General features: G+C 44.8%; 1 protein-coding gene across 2 annotated transcripts in view; it reads left to right on the plus strand.

Moving 5' to 3' along the window:
- The window catches only part of LOC147430682 (uncharacterized), a 70,612-nt gene extending 50,734 nt beyond the window's left edge, over positions 1 to 19,878 (plus strand). Inside the window, exons 8-10 of one of the 2 annotated variants that reach the window (XM_086493272.1) lie at positions 19,089 to 19,170; positions 19,336 to 19,456; positions 19,544 to 19,878. In XM_086493272.1, coding sequence (XP_086349398.1) covers positions 19,089 to 19,170; positions 19,336 to 19,456; positions 19,544 to 19,571 — 231 coding nt within the window. In that variant the 3' untranslated portion in view covers positions 19,572 to 19,878. The remainder of the gene's footprint in view (positions 1 to 19,088; positions 19,171 to 19,335; positions 19,457 to 19,543) is intronic. The other variant, XM_086493273.1, reaches the window with a different exon arrangement.
- Positions 19,879 to 20,643: the final 765 nt, after the last annotated feature.

The raw sequence follows: 20,643 nt of genomic DNA on the forward strand, positions 1-20,643 counted from the left end.
TGACCTAAATAAGTTAAAATAAAGCAAGACCAGCGCGCGCGCGCACATACACACCACACACACACAAGCTTATTTGCGTAGAAGCTGATGATACGGATCTTCGAATTTTGCGCTGACTATTGATGTGGCAGCATGTACAAATTTCCGGATTTTACGCTAACCTGCTGACGTGGCAGCCTGTACGGATTTTCGTGATTTATGTTGGGCAGTTTTTAGCGCCAGCTTTTGGGACCGGTCGCTTTTGAGTTTGAGTGTTTTCATGTAACTGCTTTTCAAGGCCAAGGGCCTTTAAATATGTGCAGAGGGCTCATTCTCGTGCACGCTTCAGTGAGAAGGTGCAGAGCACGAGTACTGGCATTGTACTGAGTTCAAGTAGTAAAAAGAATTATTGAAAGGGGCACCAAGGTTTGGGGCCAAGAATTTCGCCACTCCCCGTGTCGCGTGTGCTCTCTCTCTTTCAGTTTGACTTAATAACACCTTATGCTGTTGTTTTGATCTCTAGCGCTTCTAGTATTTTTACTATAGCTTGACAAATGCCAGCCTTTATCATGGCTGAGTATGCCCATCACCCTCGGAGGGTGATAGAAACTCAGCTCTGTTTTGTAGAGTATGTTCAAAGCATGAAGGACCTCTATACAAACCTGCACCTACTCTTGGGCACTAATGACGTGAGTAGGGATGTCATAGCTGTTGTCCAAGCTATGCATGATAAAGGTGATAATCTTATTCTTCCTGTTTGGACAAGCAACGAAGTTGAGGTCACATATTGTCAAGTTTGGATCTTTGCTCTTCGTAGGTTTGTAGTAGTATTCATTTTTCGATTTCGTATTTAGCTTGCTTGAGGACTTAAGAATGTGTTCTTTTAGAAGTTGTTGTGTGAAGTTTGATTTCTAGGATTAAGTTTTTATGATGTCTTTTTTTTTTTTTTTTGGCTTAAAGTTGAGTACTTGTTTTGAGCCAAGTAAGTTGTGTCAACTTTTTTTTTTTTTGAGAAAAAGATCCTTCTATTAGTTAATGAACTGCCCATAGGGCTACAACCTCCTCTACAAGAGAGGGCTACAACAATCATGATGGGGAGACTCCCCCAATGAAAAAACAACATATGTACAATGAGGCTAAATCAAGAGATGGTAGGAGGGAAAAGCCACATAGGTGGACGGTAGTGCCATTTGAGCACACCTTGGACCATGGTGAAAAAAGGCCCAGGACGCCAGAGTCGAAGGAAAGCCTCTCTGCGCTCTCGTATGCGGTCAGAATTGCCTTTGAGTCTCTCGAACTATCCTCTGAGAGTATGGAGCAGCTCTAGCCAAAGATCCCGAACAGTCTCTGCTGGTACAGGGCGAGCCTCGAAGATGCGGAAGCAGCGGGTCCGCCAGATGAACCAGAGTGTCATGCCACTGATGAGCTCCCAATACTCCTCTCACTGCACCACTCTTGTGGAGTAAGCTCTGTAGTAGGCTGGAGATTAGGACGACCCCCCTGCATCACTATCATCCTGCTGGTGGAAGATAGCTCAAACTGAAGTGCCGGGCCCGTGAGAGTGGACCAAGCAACTGCCCCCCAAGTGTATTGCCGAGTTGTGGAAAGAGCTGGCATCATCCGAAGGACACGAAGCCACACCTGTTGTGCCAAAGGACAGTCCCAAAGACAGTGACGCTGACTCTCCACAAGATGGTCACAAGCTGCACATGCGGCCGAGAGACCACTATGTACAAGCCAACTCCCAACTGCTGTAGTTTTGTGTGCAACCAACCACTGGAACAAAGTGACTCGTCTCGGCTGTCTGGAGTCCCACAACCTCTCCCAAAAAGCTTCCAAAGAACTCTGCTGTGAGACCCTCCTCCTGCCAATGAGGTGCTGTAGAAGGACGAGCCTCTCTCTCCGTTGCTAGTATGTGACGTCCCAATCGAACAATGTAGTGAAAGAAAGGGACACCTGGATGGTCTGTAGAGGAGAAAGGGTCCCTCCACAGCCACTCTCCAGGATCCTACTGTCCAGGATTGGAGCAAACTCAAATCGAAGCGGTCCTCCAGTATCCTACTCAAGCCAACTTTGCTCATCTCTGTGAAAATCCATCGAGTCGAGGGTCGCCATGGGCCTCCAGTCTGAGGCACCCTAGCACTAAGATGCTGAAGTAAGAACTCCTTCCAGGGCTCCTCACCTGGAAGAAGTCTTCTGACGATGGAACTTCCCAAGAAGGGCTCTGCTCTGCTGTGCTGGGTCTATGATCCCTAACCCTCCTTGAGAACAAGGAAGAGTGATGACCTGCCATGCCACTTTGGCCCGGGCTATCTAAGTGTCACGCCCTGACCAAAGGAAGTTCCTGATCAGCCTCTCTATCTGGCTAATACAAGAACTCGAGAAGATCCAACAAGAAGTGACGTACCACATAGTAGCCAACAACACCTGGTTGGCCACTACAACTCTGCCTGCCAAAGAAAGTCGTGCGGAGCTCCTATGTAACAACTTCCTCCTGATAGATAGGAGGAGGGGAGCAATCTGTTGCTCGAGAGACAAGTCCAAACCAACCTGAGAGCCCAATTACCGAACTGTAGTCCGGGGGGAATCCACCTGAAACCCTCACCTGGCATCCAATCGGGCGTAGGAGCACTACCAACCGAGAAAGCCATTGTCTTTCTCCAGTTGATCAGTGCGCCAGATGCACAACAGAAAGTCTCAAGAGCCTGCTCACACATGTGTAGGTTGGCCTCCTGGCCATCCAAGTACAAGGCTGAGTCGTCTGCAAAGTCAGCGTCCAGTAGCTCATCTCCCAGAATAGGGAGCGCTAAGCCACATAGACCAACTTGCTGTGAAACCAAAAACTTGCTCATCGCCTCAGCATAGAACAGAAAGAGAAAGGGGGCAAGTGGGCAGCCCTGTCTGACCGAACGTGTGAGCATGAAACGATCATCTCTACCTCCTGCTAAAAGCACCTGACTGTGTGCCCGTCTGTACAAAGGTGACACCCCTACGATCCAAGCATCTGAGAAGCCTATCCTGCGTAGAGTGCCCTCCAAAAAATCCCAGTCAACTCTGTCGTAAGCCTTCTCAAAATCGAGAAGAAGAATCACCAAATCCTCACCACAGCGCCGAGCGAGGGCAGAAGCCTCCCAAAAAGTAAAGATGTTGTCGAGGATACTACGCTCCTTGACAACCTGTGTGAGTCCCATGTATAAGGCTCTCTAGAGGTGGCTGAATCCTCAAACTCAGATCCTTGGCAAGAATTTTGTAGGCTGTTGAGGATGGTGATGTTGCGCCACTGTCGAATCTCATCCAAGGAGCCACCCTCCTTGGGAATGAGGCAAAACAAACCCTCACTCATGCTGTAAGGCATCTCACCTGTGTGCAGGATTACTGAAAAGCACTCTAAAGATCTGAGCCAAGCAAGTCTCAATACTCCAAGAAAAAGCTGGGAGTCAAGCCATCCTCACCTGGACAGCTACCACGGGGGAGTGCACTAAAAGCCGTGTGCAGCTCCTCTAGCTGTAGAGGCAGCTCAAGCCTCTGATGCATCTCCTCAGTCACAAGACAAGGCATCTGTGGCCACACCTGCTCTCTGCATGTATCTTGACGCTCTGATTGGGGCTCTGCAAATAGTAAATCACGGTAAAAGTTAGTAGCAACTGCACCCATGTCCTCTAGCTCTGAAGCAAGTGACCCGTCGGGCCTCCTTAACTGGCTGACCTTGACATGCGTATGCCGAGGTCCCACCGCCTCAAAGAAAGCGCCTGTCACTCTGTCACCCACCTCCATCCACTGAGATGCGAGTCGATGGAAAGCAAACTCATGGCGCCTCTCCTCTGTGTTGACGAGCTCCTGGCGAGCCTGCTGTGTAACTGCTCCTCCAACCAAGGACTGTCTGGATGCTGCTCCTGCATCCTCTGCAAGGAAGCAACGCCACGTCGGAGGTGCTGCTGCTCCTCTTTCACTGTAGCCTGGCGACCGAAAGACTCCTGAAGAAAGAGCCAACTAAGCTGAGCAAGTCCTGAGGCCACTCTGTCAGTAGGAGAATCGTGTAAGACTAAGCTCTCTGTCCAAAGAGCCTCTACTCGCTCTCTGAGCGTAGAGTCCAACAAAACCCTCTCTGGGATGCGTAGCATCGTTCTCCTTCTCCTTTGCCTATCAGTCACTGTGAGGATCACTGGTGCATGGTCCGAAAAGGAAGTCCGAACCAAAATGCCAATAGTCCCACCCAAGTCACAGAAGTCATTACTAGTGTAGAAGCGATCTATCTGAGTAGATTCACTCCTCCCACTCGACGGTCCAAACGAGAGAAGGCCAGGCTGTCAGGTGGCCTCACAAAGCTAGAATGCTGCCACACATCTGAAACCCACAGTCATACATAACCTCTCCCAAGCTGGAATGTGCAGGGATTAGGGGGGCCCTAGTTTCAGCGTCAGAGGGGTCGGCTGAGTCAGGAGCTGCAGAGATGCCTTGTGGGTGGTGAGATTGACATTCTTATGCTGCAGGAGCATCATCTTTGTGAGAGCCGCATTCGGCGATGTGGTCAGATTTTGCGTGGTTGCTATGAGACTTTTTGATCAGCTGCTTTTGGACCTGGAGACATCCAGGGTGAGATATGTATGACCATTGCGGACTCCTTGCAGTAGGCCATTGTAGGCAGGGGGATTATTGTGCGAGGCAGGGCTCAGTGGATTAGTATGCAGGTTCAGGGTTGCCTGATGGGCTTCCTGAACATCTACGCGCCCAATGTGGTGAGCGCATGTGCAAAGTTTTGGGCTCACATTGCAGAGTCTCTACCGCAGGCAGAGCAATGGTAGATTGGGGGAGACTTCAACATGTTGGAGGACCCAGCTGACAGGGTTGGAGATAGCTATACTACTGTGCATGGAGATGAGTTGGCATGAGATGATCCTCATGGAGTCAGTGAGAGAAAACAGATGTTGCCACAACAGCCAACCTCGCTATCTTTGAGGCCGGTTTGGATGGGGAGTAATCCGCACCCGAACGACCTCTAGACTAGCGCGCAAGAAGTGACTGTCCCGCCCAGGCCAAGCCGAGCGTGCAGCCCGAAGGGCTACATTCTTTGTCCAAGAATCCTCATGCACAAAAACATAACACGGAGGGCATTGAGTGTCAGCAAACAAATGCACCACGTCTGCGAGTAAAGCTGTAGTTGAAGAAATCCCAACGTCTGCGAATGTCGAAGCTGGTCAGACCTCTGGGGACTGCTGCAAAGGGAGAAGTGAGCACCAAAAAAGACGGCCTCAGGTGGGGCTGTCCCTCTCGAGCCACACGGCTCGTAGCGAAAGCACTACAAGAGAACGCCTTGCGGCAGAAGCGTGTCCAATACCAGGAGTGGTGGAAGGGTCGGGAGATGAGGCTGTGGGCCCTATCGGGGAGAGAGGAGGGAAGGGGGACGAAAGGGGGGGGGGGGGGGGGGGGGGGAGACGGGGCGGAAGCGGCTGAGGGAGGAGGAGGCGGTGGTGGAGGAACAGAAGTGGACGGGGCCTCCTCAGGCAGGTCTTGCTGAAGGGGATCAAAACGGTTTCTAGTCGGAACCCAGTGCTGCTGAGCTGCAAAAGTTCGGCCACCAGGAGGAGCAAATGGGGTGAGCTATCCCCTGACAGCGGCGGCCAGGCACATGTTGCCAACCATCAGTTGGCTGGTCATTGGTCTCTGTCGAGGTACCAGCCTGTGCATCCTGTGTGTTTGGCTGCTTGGCATGCTTAGTCTTGGGAGGCTGCGCATGCGCTGTGGGTCGAGGTCTCCTGCGAGGACAGGCCTTTGCCATATGGCCCATCTGCCTGCATATTGAAACACTCGTTCGGGAGACCTGAATACTCCACACTCTGTCTGATCCATCCCCCACTTACCCTAGGCAGCAATACCACCTTGGGGAGGGAGTGCGTGTCACGAACCAGAACCCACACAGTAGGTAGACTTGCGGCCTTGGCCACAACTAAAGCTGCCATGCGTGGAGACTCCAAAACTGTCCTGAACATGGAACCAATTTTTGGGTAGGAGGGGATGGTACTCTCGCCTTAGGCCTGGGAAACAAACTGAAATCGGTAAGTCTGCTTTCTCCTCGAGCACGTCTGTAGTAGTGTCAAAACCGTGATGCCAACGTCGGAAGTAAGCTCGAGCTGCTTTGATGCCGAGTGAGCTCATCGTAATCACCTTGCTCGTCATATCTGCAGACTCGAACTCGACCTGGTAGTACCCTCTCCTGAGGATCTGGACATCGGTGATCTTGCCCACATCGGAGAGAAGACGGGCCTGTAGTAAGTCCCGAACCTCGCCCCGACTGGGTCGAGTGCCAATGATCTTACAGATAACCGAAGTGGCTTGCAATGCGTCGACTTATTTTACGCATGTCTTATTTTTAAGTTAATAATGTTTTATTTTATCTAGTTTTGTTTCGTAGCAAACAAAGTGATTTAGTTAGTTAATTTGTTTGTTTTTGCTTTTCTTTTCTTTTCTTGTGTCCCTTGCTTTTATAGTTTTATGAGTGCTTTATTCCCTCTTATAATTCGCGAGTTCAAACCATTCTGAACTTATGAAGGTATATTTTTCAGTCATCTAGCGGACATGCAAATCTTTTTGATTTTTGTCCGAGTGGTGACCAACTGTTGAGTTTCATGAAGATATATTGGGAGAGTGTGCATACCCCAACAGCTACAGATCTGATATTCATGTGTTGAATTTATGTGTGTATTACTTTTATTCCTCGTTTTAAATAAACTTTTTTATAAGTAATGGGTCTTTTTGTAATTTTGGTTGTATCATGATTTATTGTGTAGAGCTTCTTTTCGTCTTGATTTTTGCTTGTTTGAGTGTTATGTCTTTTATTTTTTAATTTGTCTTTATTTATTTATTTATTGTTTTTTGCTTTTGATTGTGTGTGTGGGGTTTTTTTTTTTGTTGTTGTGAGAAATTTATAAATATAACTTTGTAGAATGCATGTTTTTACTAAATAATGGTTTTGTCGTTTTCTCTTAAAACTCCTAAAAAATAAAAATAACATCTTAATTTGGGTCCCTTGGATCAAGGGTTTCTTGTGTGGTTTCATGAAATATCTCTTGTGAGAGGAGAGGTTGAGTAGTGATTCTAGCAAGGGATCACGGGCACTCGATTGCACGCTATTGTCGATGATCTTTTGAGTGTAGCAAGCAGCCTTATTTAAGGACCTCACTGCTTGGTAGCAGCCCTGCTATACAAATGAGGGGTGTGGTTAGCACCAATCTAGCCTTAGGATCTTTAGCCTTGAGGCGGGCATTGACCTGAAATACTGACCTTACTACAAAAATGAAAAATTGTTTTACTTCTTCAAGGTGATTACTTCTTCTTCAACTTCAACCAACAATGTTGATTACTCTCAGGTATCTTTTCGACCCTTCTTTCTTTTTAGTAGCTAGAAGTAGTCATAATTTGTATCAAGAAAGATTTAAGTTTTTAGCTAAGTCGAATTTGAAGAATTTGCATGTTTTTGGTGATTGTCCTATTTGTTGGGCTTCTTTCAAGAATGTCTTAGTTAGTACTCATTACACAAGTTCTTCTATAAAAGCCCTCAATCGTTGAGGCGTTTAAGGAAAAAACATTTTGTGGTAGATCGTCCTTTAAGTCCAATTCATACCTCTCAAGTTATTTATGTTATTTATAGTATTCATGATAGTTCTATAATGTATGTCGGCCAAACCTTTCGAACAGCTTTTGTCCATTTTCAGGAACATGTAAGAGAAGCGAGAAAAGTTCAAAGTAAGAGCACCATGCGTGAAAGCGTGAAACCCTTGTATGCGGCAATTGCAAAACATGTCTTTGAGTCTTTCCATTGTTTTCCCATTGAGCACATAGAGGGTAATTTTAGAAACTCTAAAGAGTTCTATAAATCAGCGTGGCTTGGAGAGTTGTTTTGGATGAGAACTTTGCATACTTTTTTCCCTAAAGGTTTCAACTTGGAAGGAAAGTCTTCTTTACGTAAAAATAAGACAATTTACCATAAGAAACCTATGCTTTGGCGAAGGCATCCCAAACCCGAGTTAGTTCTTCCTTCGAGTCAGTTTAAAAGAACTTAGATTCGTAAAGGTTCTTGTTCAAATTCACTGAAATCAATCCAGTTGTCTTGCACAACACTATTTCTAGTAGAGTACAAGGTCTTCCTAGGGCTACAATCTCTAGAATTGAGAGTGATGGCCCTTCTAACCATAGAATTTTTTCTTATAGGGATTTCAAACGGAGATTGATTTACCTATCTAGAGCCATGGAGTTGGATTCTTTTTCCTATAAATTATTTGAAATGTATAATATAAGGATTCTATTTAAGCTCTTGTATACCCTTGCGAGCTACTCTTATGAAGATTTGGAGCTAAGAGAGTCTCATAGTACTCAACTTCGAGTACTGTTAGGCAAATTTCTGAAGTCCAAGTGTCCTAGTTTGGAAAATCTCTTGGTTGGAAAGAAAGATTTGTTGATAACTATCTTTACCTTCTTGACTTAGACAAGATTGGATTAAGCTCTATTTTGAGATCTCAAGAAGCTTTGGATGCTCTTCCTCCTTGTGTGAGAAAGGTATGGAACCATCCCGTCGTAGCTTTCAAATATGTGAAAACTTTAGGACAAAAAGCTTTCAACTACAGTGACGTCATACGTAATCTTAAAAAGCAAGAAAGGTTAGCGATCTCCAGTATTGATTGCCCTTGTAGTAAAACTGCCTTTTCTTCTTACATACATGGAGCTTTGGGTCATGTAGTTATTGCCGATTGTTCTATTCTTCGTTCGGATTCCTTGAAAGACCTTTTCTCAAAGGGTACTAAATATAGGCTCCCTTCCTCACATGACTCTGTCAATAATAGTCCAGATACCATCGTGACCACTGTGTTCTCGAGAGATCAAAAATGAAATCCATTGCAATACTTTCCCAGGGGCAGGTGGATATGGGCAAAGGCTGTAACAATCCTTGTGCTTTATGCCTGTCAAACTTGACCTTCTGGCATACCAAGCAATTGCGCACAAACTCGTCCACATCCTTCTTGAGTCTCGGCCAAAAGAAGTATCTCTCTAGCCCTTTCAAGGTGGTAGCAATGCCGCGGTGACCCGTAAAAGGTGGACAGTGGCATTCGGTCATAACCTTTTCCCTCAACGGTTGTGTAACGCACAACGTGGTTTTCCTCATCAAGTAGCCATCCCGAATGGAATATCCTGCTACTATGAAAATATGTGCAAAATTTGTATCTGTGGCATACTGATTGACCATATCCTCGAAGCTCCTATGATGTATCGCGGAAACAGCCAGAACCAACGGCTTCCGATACAAAGTATCCGCCACTAAATTCTTCTGTCCCTGCACATGGACAATCTGGAAGTGAAACTGTGACAAGATGTTCGCCCACCACATCTGCTTCTATGACAAGAAGTAGTGTAAACTCTGATGGTCTGTGAAGAGAGTAAAATCCGCTCCGAGTAGGTAATGCCGCCACTGAGTAAGAGCATGGATAACCGCCAAAAGCTCTTTCTCATAAATCTGTGCTGTCAATTCCAGCCTTGAGAACAATCCACTCTCGTAGGCAATGACATGGCCTTCTTGCATTAAGACCGCACCCACACTACGACCACAAGCATCACATTATACTTCAAATGACTTCTGTAAGTCCGACAAAGTCAAAACTGGTCCTGTAGTCAATTTCTCTTTCAATGTCTGAAAGGCAGTCACCTCTGTGGGTCCCCACGAGAAAGGGACTCCTTTCTGTGTCAAGATATGCAAAGGGGTAAACAACCTCTGCAAACTTTCTGATGAACCGCCGGTAGTAAGAACATAAGCCCAAGAAGCTTTCAACTTCATTGACATTCTTCAAATCGGGCCAATCACGGATAATCTCTATCTTTGCCGGGTCCATTTGTAAACCTGCTGTGTCCCAAACCGGTGTATCTCTGGGCTCGGCTCACATGGTAAGGTGGCCGATTAGGTGGTGTGATTCTAAGTATCAGATCAATGGTATGATCCTCAGGACGAGGTGGTGGCAACTCGCTTGGCAGGCCCTCTGAAAAGCAATCGGCATGAGTATGGAGAAAATCTTGGCGTTCTTTGTTCAAGTCAAAACATATTCGACCTTCATTCATCATTCAGTTCTCTCCAAAAAAAAAAGTGGGTAAAGAAACTGAAGTTCATCAAGTACAATCTCTGAGCCCTTCATTTGTCAAAGTCGCTTTCACGGCGCGGTAGTCAACCACGCCATTGTTCTTGTGGTACCAAGGGATTTCGAGTAGGACGTCACAACCTGTCAAGGAAATTACGTAGAAATCCTTGTGCCCTAAACACCCCTGTCATTGCAAACGAAGTTTGCCAATGATCGGTGTAATGGCAACATCCCGTCCAGGTGCCAGTAGAACTACCTCCTCCTGTGGCCTCCGCCTATTGGGCGTAATTCCAAATCGAGCCGCCAATTCAAGAAGTTGGCCTTGGCTCCTTCAAAAGAGCTTCCTGATCTTTCCCTTTGCCCTAAAAACGACAAAGTTTGTACTTTCATTCATTTGATTCGATTTGGGTCCCACGCAATGTGGTACTAGTTCTGGTTTTTATCTGCCTTTTCTGCCACGTCCCTCAGCTGCTTTGGAACTTTCTGGCCTTTCTTCATCTTGTTCATTCGGTGCTTGGTTAGGGCACTTCGCGGAGATATGCCCAGTTTCCCCGCATTCAAAACACTTCCCCTCTTTGATATAGCTGATCCTCTCTTGACGAGTGAGCTGGGGTCGTGCATCCTTTTCTTTAGTTTCTAGGATGCTCTTCTTCTTTCTGCTTTCATTTTCCGAAGTCTGTTCGGTTCTCTGCGTCATGATCTCATCCGTGGGGTAAGTCAAACTGCCTGAATGAATGGAAAAACCCCGTTTCGCATGACTCATCAGTTCCTGAATGGAATCCGACTTTTGCTCTAAGCAGTGATCTCGGATCTCTATAAGAAGTCCCAAGGTAAACCACTCAATCTGTTCTTTGAACAAGATCTTCTTAAATGAAGAGGCTGGTAGAAAAGAGCTCTAGAATCTGTTGCAATAAGCGTCCAATGTATCTTTCTTGGTCAACCGAAGACGGTTCCAAGCAGTTCGTATGTCGCGTTCATACTCCGGAGTCAACCAAGAAGAAATAAAAAGCCTTTTAAATTTCAGCCATTTAACTGGTGCTGCCTTGTTCAATAGAAGCATGGACCACCAAGTTCGAGCATTTCCCTTGAAGTAAGAGGTAGCCCTCTGAATCTTGGAGTGCTATGAGTAACGCCCTCCAGAGAAATCTATGTCTATATGAAAGCCAAAGCCTTTGAAGCATCTCTATAACCAGAAAACGTGTCAAATTTAATTGATTGTCCACCTTCTTTGAACTCTCGGACTTTCTTGCTTTTACCTTCCAAAAAGTCATACTGGTTGGCTTTATAAAAAATCTTCTTTTTTGCATAAAAGTTGCTGTCATCAGAGTCCGAACTATCCGAAGACGAGTCCTCTGTAGAACCGTCAACAACTGGGCGAGATTTAGGCTTCTTTGCCTTTTTCTTACCCTTTCTGAAGCTTTGCTTTTTGCTTCGCTTTTTCCCTTTTTCTGTCTTCTTTGCTCAAGTCAGAGGAGCTAGAAGAACTATCAGAAGAAGAAGAAGAAGAAGAACTGGGTACTCCTTCAAATCGAACACGCTTCTTCTGCTTTCTTGCCGATGCAAATGTAGATTGACGACCCAAATAACCAGGGAAGTCAGTTCCTTTCTTCTGCTTTTTATCGTGCTTTTCTGCTTTGTTCTGCCCGTCAAAAAGCTGAGAAATTTGTGCATCAACCACCTCTTCTAATTCTTGCTCTGTATATATCCTTGGAGTAGGAGGTTTCTTGAGTGCCGGTTTGAGCGGTGGTTCTGTGGTCTGCCGCCATTGTGAATGCACCTCGTCGAAGGAGGTCTGGCTCATAAATTTTGCAAATTTCGGGTCCTTTGAAAAATTTAGCTTATCTTTGTAGCATCATCGATCAATCGTCGATGCTCCATCTCTTCGAGCTCTGTCTGTGTAGGCCGAGGCCGGCCATACTCCTCGCGTGAATCCTCTTCGTGATCTCTTCCCGCATCTCCGTATGCAGAGGAAGTCGACTGATCTCTGCTTGAATCCATAAGTCCCGCGTAAAAAGGATCAGATTTCCTGGTAGAAGAGAAATCGACCGGGCTCTGATACCATTGTAACAGACTTGGACACCTCCAAGTCGAGATTCTACCGCGACACCACAAGAATTCACTTCAAAACAGTTTACAGTTCACAATTGATTCGACACTGGCCCGGCGGAGTTCAGTGCCTAGAGATATTGGCCTCAAAGACTGACACCCCTTTCGGTGATTCTTTTTGGATTAATCTGCAACTCAACGTACAAGGGAGTGGTCGGGACTCACTCTCAGACTCTCTGTCCAGATGCTCTGAGAAGTGAGAGCCCAAGCCACTATTATATAGGTTTACAAAGGATGCTAAAAGAGCCCCAAAAGCTGGCAAATCAAAATCTCTTAAGAAAATAAAGCAAAGCTTTCAAAAGCTTCTAAAATAAAGCAATTTCTCTCCCAAGGCTTGCTTAACAATCAAAGCAATTTAACAAAAGCTGCTCTCTCATGCTTTTTGTGTAGAATCAGGCTGCTGTTTTTCCCCAGCGCAAAACGCGGAATTCCGTACGCCATGTCACGTCAGTAGGTTTCCGTGTTTTTCACCACAATTTGCGAGCCTGCTACGTCAGCATTCCAGCGTGCTTTACTCTCAGACAGCCAGGGTGTAGGTACTGCTGCCCCAATGCAATTGTGTCCGGGCATTGCCACGTCACCCATTTGTGATAGAAGGGCAGGAAAATTGTACTTGATGTAAATATTGAAGGGCGAGTCCGTCCCTATTGTATCTGCTTTGGCCATTTCGAATTAATGAAATCCAGTATTTTTGTTTACTCGATCTACTTGAAAGAATTGAATGATGAAAAAAGAACCAATGTGTTTGAATTGGATGAAGAACGACAAGAATTTCTGCACACACATGCTAATTGTTTCGCAGAAGGCCTACCAGGCGAGTTACCTCTACCTCGTCCTGAGGACCACACCATTGACTTGATTCCTCGAGGCACACCACCCAACTGGCCACCTTATCGAGTTAGCCGAGCCCAGAATAAAGAAATCATGAATCAAGTAAAAGAACTTTTAGAAAAGGGTCTCATCCAACCTAGTACATCACCTTACTATTCTCTGGTTTTGTTAGTACTAAAGAAAGACGGATCTTGGAGAATGTGCATTGATTACAAAGGTCTCTATAAAATCACAGATTCCCTATTTGAGAGATCGATGATATTCTTGACAGACTTCAGGGATCCTCATGTTTCAACAAGATTGATTTGAAAAGTGGATGTCATCATATCAGAATTGCTGCGAGCAATGTATACAAGACAGCCTTTTGGGCAAGCTTTGGTCTATGTGAATTTTTGGCGATGCCTTTTGGACTTACAAATGCTCCAACAACATTTAATGGAATAATGGATAGAATTTTTCTAGAGTATCGGTCTTTTGTTGGCACTTTCTTTTACGACATTATAGTTTTCTCCAAGAATGAAACAGAGCACCGACACCATCTGCTATAGGTCTTTCAGACATTGGGCAAGCATAGAGTGGTTATCAATGCCAAAAAGAACGAGTTTTTGTTATCGGAGATACATTTCTTGGGACACATCGTCTCAGCAGAAGGAGAACAAATGGACCCGACCAAAATTGAGACTATCCGCGATTGGCCCGACCTGACGAATGTTCATGAACTTCGAAGCTTTTTGGGCTTGTGCTCTTATTATCGGCGGTTCATTTGAAAATTTGGAGAGATAGCTTCACCTTTGCATTTACTGACTTAAAAAGGAGTCCCTTTCACGTGGGGACCGACAGAGGTGACTGCTTTTCAGACAAATTGACTACTGGACCAGTGTTGGCTTTGACAGATTTGCAAAAGCCATTCGAAGTTTACTGTGACACTTGTGGTCGTAGTCTGGGAGCGGTCTTTATGCAAGAAGGCCACGTAATTGCTTATGAAAGCAGAATGTTTTCACGGCCATAATTAGTAACAGAGATTTATGAGAAAGAGCTATTGGGAGTGATCCATGCTCTTACACAGTGGCGACACTATTTACTCGGAGCCGATTTCACAGTTTTTACAGATCATCAGAGGCCACGCTACTTGTCACAGAAGCAAATTTTGGAAAAGTAGATGCGATGGGCTAACATCTTGTCACTCCAGATTGTCCATGTTGAAGGACAAAAAAATTTAGTGGCAGATGCATTATCTCGGAAGCCCTTAGTTTGTTTTGGAAGTCTGTTTGGGAGAACATTGGCACGCGGTTGCAGTTCTAGTCATCTTTCCACCCACAGACAGATTGGCAATCTGAGATAGCCAATTCAGTGGTTTTGGATTTATTAAAGTCTTACATCTCTGATCAGAAGACTCTATGGGAAAAATATTTGCCTTTGGTAAAATTTGCCTACAATAATGTGGTTCACTCTTCGATGGGGAAGGCGCCATTTGAGGTAATCGAAGGTGCTAAGAAGGTCCCTCCTTTTCTAAGCACTAAAGATAAGATTTTTGAAGCTGATGAGTACACGAGGGATTTGGACACTACTTTTGCCAAGGTTCGCGAGGGTCTAGAGAAGTCTCAAGCACATCACAAGAAGGCAACAGATCGATATCGACGCGACTTAAAGTTGAATTGAGAAGGCACGCCTGAGGAAACGAAAGGGAAAGGAGCGCCTTTTTCCAAAGCTTAGCATGAGATATCACGGCCCTTTCTAGATTAAAGAAAAGATAAATGATGTATTCTTCAGACTCAAGTTGCCAGATACTTGGAGGATTCACAATGCATTTCATGTGAATCTGTTGAGACCCTTTAAGGGTGAGGTGCCAGTTGATTGGGGAGCCTGATGAGCAACCCGAAGTGGAAGAGAGCGAGGAGATACTCGTTCTTGAACAGATTTTGGCACATAAGGAAAGAGAAGTGATTTGGCGGTTTTTAGTGAACTTTAAGAACTATCCGACATTGGATGTGAAGTGGATGGAGGAGGAGGACCTAAGAGATACTCCTCACATTTTGGAACTTTCACCTTGAGGCTTTCGGTTTTGCTGCGTCTACTCCGAAAGATCCCGCGGATCAGTAGGGTTGAATCTAATGTAGAACGACTGCACAAGAGGGGAGTCACTCCGTTCCTTTGTCACAGGTTACCTGGATGGAATAAAGTCACTGATTTTCCTTTGGATTTTAGGGATATTGCTGTGCCGACAGTATTCTGCTGTATGACTTTATGAATGATGACAATGGGAATTCCGGAAATTGAACCTAAATGATGTGTACTCTTTCACGTGATTTGTTTGAGTGCAGGAACTGAAAGACGAATGCCTGCAGCATTTCGGTCGATCCGACATCACTGAGGTTCGGGATGGATCTAGATGCGATTACTAAATATGTTGCTGGCAGTCATGGTCTAAGATTTGGAATGAATTTTTATGTGATTGATTTGATATGATGTGATTGTCGTCTTTGTACAAGTGCTAGATGTGTATTGTCTAGTGCGTTAGTACTTAAAGAGTCAGTGTCTATTGAACCGGTTTGTGGCCTCTGTCTGTTTTATAGGCGTGATCGAGGGCGATTACCATTCTTTCAAGAGGGGGGTATGCCACAAACTAATGACGTGGCATGACCAACCTATAAGTTGTTCCAACTTATGGACAACTGTCGAAGGGCCAAAGGGACACCTAATAAGTTGTCCCAACTTATGGACAACTGCTGAGGGGCCAAAGGGACACCTAGGAATTAAAAATAATGCATACGGACTGCTGACGTGGCTGGTTGTACAGACGTCCGCGATGTGCGTTCCTGACGTGGCAGGTGTATGGAATTCCGCAAATTGTGCTGGCTGTTTTGGGCGGCAGCGGCAACATATGCTTTTGGAACTCAAGCTTTTTATGTAAACTGCTTTTCCATGGCCAACGGCCTTTAAATAAGACCCTAGGCTCTCCCTCTGGCTCATTCAGAGTTGACGAGTTGGTGAGTAAAGGAAAACCAGAGCAATTGTACTTGCTCAAATTGTTAATGCAAAAAGAAATACCAAAAGGGGTGCCAGTCTTTGGGGCCAACTCTCTCTGGGCACGGAACTACACCGGGCCGTGTCGAAATGTGATTTAATTCTGTGAAGTGTTTTGAGTAAATCTCTCTCTCTCTCTCTCTCTCTCTCTCTCTCTCTCGTGTCGCGACAGATTCTAGACTTGGGGTGTCCAAGTTTGTTACAAGTGCTCGATCTACTCTACCCTAGCTACATTAGTCATGAAGAGTGTATCTATGGTGAAGATACCTCTTCTCTGTCCTACTCACTTAATCAATCCTACTCAATCTACAATGTACAATCAACAAAGCAAGTATTGTTTCTCATCCATCAATCATGGAATGCACAAAGAAGCACATTGTTAGGTGCAGCGGAAGTGATTGATGGTGAATGCTCGGGATGAGTGCTCAATGCGTACTCAAGGTTCCTTTTATTGAAGGGGAGAGAGAGCCCCCGCTTTTTACTTCATGAAAACTGTGCAATAAACTAGAGCGAGAAAGAGAGTGAAAACTGTGAGTGATAAAGAGAGAGAGAGAGAGAAGACCGACACCAGATGGGGTCCCAAACCCCCCCCAAGGGCCCCCCTCTCTATTGCTAGAGAGGTATTTGCTTTAGATTGCACAAATGCTGGTACAATGGGTTCTAAATGCTGATGGTACACGCGGTAGATGCTGGGTACTACGAGGCTAAAGGCTAAGTGCTGAAAATGCTAATGATGCTGAGGCTAGGATCTGCGAGGCTAAGGGCTGAAAATGCAAGTACGCTAGGGATCCTGGCTGTGGTCTCCAATGGCAACGAGGCTATGGGATGATCTGCTATCGCTGGTGGTGGCGATGGGCTGAAAACTGAAAAACACTGGCTGATCTGAGGGTTGAATCTGAAAACGCTGGGCTGATCTGGTGCTCTGGCGAAAATCTGGAAAGGCTAGCTGATTTGATGCGGAAATCTGAAAATGCTGGTTGATTTGGTACAATGGGTTGAATTCTGAAAACGCTGGCCGATTTGGTGCCAAAACGCCAGAGTTGCTATTGAGGTACTGCGGGTACTTGGTACTTGTACTCGGGTACTGACTTATCGTTGAGAAGTGACCCCTAGGGTCACTTATTTATGAGGCAAAAGTTGGGTAGGGCAATGCCACTTAAAAACCCATGACTTTTAAATGATGCAAAAATGTCATGTCACGTGTACATCTAACCCTATGTGCATGTGGACAAGCTATCTCAGGTCCAGGGTTCAAGTCAGCTTAGGAAGTGTTCTGACACTTTTGTGAGCCTGTGCGCAAGCTGTGCATGTCCAGACACTTAGAGTAGTTGCGTATCCTCTGATTGCACACAGTATAATCATCAACATGACATTCAGTACCCATCATGAGCATTTTACAAGCATAGAACCCTTTTTCCCAAAATACACAATTTTCACTTATTTATTAATAAGTGACTTTTGTTTTGGAAATTAAGTAGGGCAAATTGCTAAGGAATTATAAAAGAAACCCAGTGGTCACTCAGTAGAAGCAAAAGAGACAGTAGGAGCTCAAGCTGGCTTGCAGTGTTCTCTCCTGAGCAAGACGGTAGAAGACCTTGCGTTTTCAGGCATCAAGACAACGCTTTTGGATTTTGCCAGATCCTCTAGCGTTTTCAGTTGCAGATCAGCCCAAAGTTTTTCTCCACAGCAGCGGAACCTCCCTAGCGTTTCCATCAACAGCAGATCATCCTGGCATTTTTCAGTAGCAGCTCAAGCCTAGCGTTTGCAATTTCCGACGCCACAGCAGCCAAGACCAGCCAACGTTTTCAGTTTTCAGCACTTAGCCTTTGCAGATCTAGCCCCTAGCCTCGCAGATCTCACCTACCCGTAGCAGATCCTCTCCGTACCATCGAGTCAGCCAGCGTTTACAGTTTCAGCCATTTGTTTTCAAATTTCAGCATCTGCGCTTCGTCGTTGAGGAGTCGTCATCGCCATCCTCGTCGACATAGTGTCAGAGTTTAGCAGAAAGTCAGCAATTTGCAGAATTCAGCATTTCAGCCCTAGCCTTTTTAGTTTTCAGCCTGTCCTCATCGTCGTAATCATTGTCGTTGACATTGTCGGCAAGTCCATTGCATCTAGACCATTGTACCAGATTTGTGCAATCTATAGCATAGACCTCTCTCGCCATAGAGAGGGGGACGCTTGGAGGAGGGTTTGAGAACCGTCTGGTGTCGTATTCTTCTCTCTCTCTCTCTCTCTCTCTCTCTCCTGGTGTCGTATTCTTCTCTCTCTCTCTCTCTCTCTCTCTTAGAGCACCTTCATTCACAGTAGCATTCACTTTGTTTGTGATCATTGCATTCTCTCTCTAAAGGAACGAAAGGCTCTCCCTTCCATAAGTAAAAGGAACCCTTGAGCACAGTTCGAAGCACTCATCTCGAGCAATATCAACATTCACTTCCGCTGCACCTTACATGTCACTTATTGAAAAGTTGATGAACTACTAATAAGAGGTCTCTCACATGCAGATAAAAACCTAGGTTGGGTTTTAATGCAACTGTATGGGAACATTCCCCAATGCCTACATGTAGCAGATACTGGCTATGCTCATGTGCAATCAGAGGGTATGCAACTAATCGAAAGTGCCTGGACATGCACGTCTTGCATACAGGCTCACAAGGGTGCTAGAACACTTCCTAGGTTGTCCTAAACCCTAGAAATAGGAGTTAAGTTGTCCACATGCACGTAGGGTTAGATGTGCACGTGACACGTGTGCACACACTCTCGGGAGACAAGCAAGCATTGGAGGGATCAACCCCCCCCCCCAACACACACACACACACACAGGCATATAGTGTCACAAGTACACTCGCAAGCCGCAATAGAGAATAGAAGAGAGTAGAGAAAGAGAGAAGCTTTTCATTGCCTCAGTATAGAATTGAGTTCTGGACTTGTTAGAACCTTTTGAGCCGTTGAATAATGCAATGAGACTTACAAGTTGGTGATTCGGATTACTTGTATGAAGTTTGCTAAACCACACCATGTCTGGAATTTCAGGCCGATCTGAATGAAGCACTGATGCATTTTGTGAATGGGCGGGGAGTCATCTTTCTAATAGCTGTGACATCTTCAAGACAGGGTGATTACTTTTGTAAAATATATGCTAGTGAAATATCACAGATTTTTGCAGAGTGCATTCTTTTGTTAAGGAATTCTTGTTGTGAGAGGTTGAGCATGCAGTCCTGAGTCTTGTTTTGACTGTTCAAATAAACAGAAAGGTGAAAACTTGGGTATGTTTATGCAGATCACTTACTGCAACTTGCTTTGGACAACACAAACAACAATTCTGAAGATGTGTGGAAAGAGTTGTCAATGGCAGCAGCATCAGTGCGTACTAAGTTCTTTAAGAATACACATCGTTGCAGGTATTATGCTGCTTTTGAACATGTTTCCTCTCTTTTTTCTCAATGTTCGGCAGGCCATTCAAATCTTCATTTTTTGATGGGCCACAGGTGTGACTTGAAGGAGCACAATCATTAGACTCTCAAACAACACCTTCGATTAATTCACATCCATATTAACTGCATGTATCTAACAAAGCATCGACATAATCCTCCTTTTATTTGTCAGCCCGCAAATATGTAAGGCGCAACATACAATTTTAGTTGATACTCTATTGGCTCAACTTTTAGGCTGTATTATAGTCACATTATATTTAGGGAGCTTAGTAGGTAGTCATTCAGAAATGTCTTAGGGACCTTGCAAATTGCTAGCTATATATATGACTACATTTTTCTGTCAGTTTATAGCATCCTCATGTATATAGAAATTCCGTGCGTGCGGGCGATTGGAGGAGTATATTAATTAATCATGTGAGGCAAATAGCTAAAGAATCCACCTTTACTTAGAGGTTCTTTCTGTTCATCATCTACAAGGCGTTTGGAGTAGTGCTTTTAGCTTAAAAATGCACAGATCACATCTTAGTATGTAGAGTTATCGACAACATGGCCAATGGGTGAAATGTAGCTCTTTTCTCCTTTTGTTTGAAGGAGATAATGCATACGTTTGAAAATGTTAGTGTGTGCTGGTAGCGAAGAATAACGGCACGGCCTTTAATTTATTATACTAGAAGCTTGCAGACCAAAACACATACTTCATCCATCTAACACACCCCAACTTTGCATGCGAAAATAGAAAAGAAAAAACTCTTTGGAGTCCTCAAAAAAACTTGGATTGCAAATGCAACATGTTTAATTCTTTGGGCTAGTGGGGGACAGAGAAGGATTATATTCACTTCTGGGAAAGGGTCCTTCCTTTTTAATAAAATTCTAAAGAAGAAAAATTATGGCTAAGATTGATTGGAGGAAATCACGATGCAAATTATAACTGTTAGGAGAAAAAAAATGTAAGACAGTACAAGATAATATTAACTTCTGAACATGCCGAAGAGAACACATTTATGAGAGTTGAATACAAGCATGAGTTCCAATCCTTTCTATTAAAATTTAAAAGAATAGAGAATATGGAGAAAATAAATACAAGATGGTGGATTATGTAGTGAACTGTGATAGCCACATTTGTATTTGTGCTATTGATAGGCTTTAATTCTATC

Source organism: Adiantum capillus-veneris, chromosome 21, assembly GCF_014529385.1.
Source record: "Adiantum capillus-veneris isolate H3 chromosome 21, ASM1452938v2, whole genome shotgun sequence".
Taxonomy (NCBI): domain Eukaryota; kingdom Viridiplantae; phylum Streptophyta; class Polypodiopsida; order Polypodiales; family Pteridaceae; genus Adiantum; species Adiantum capillus-veneris.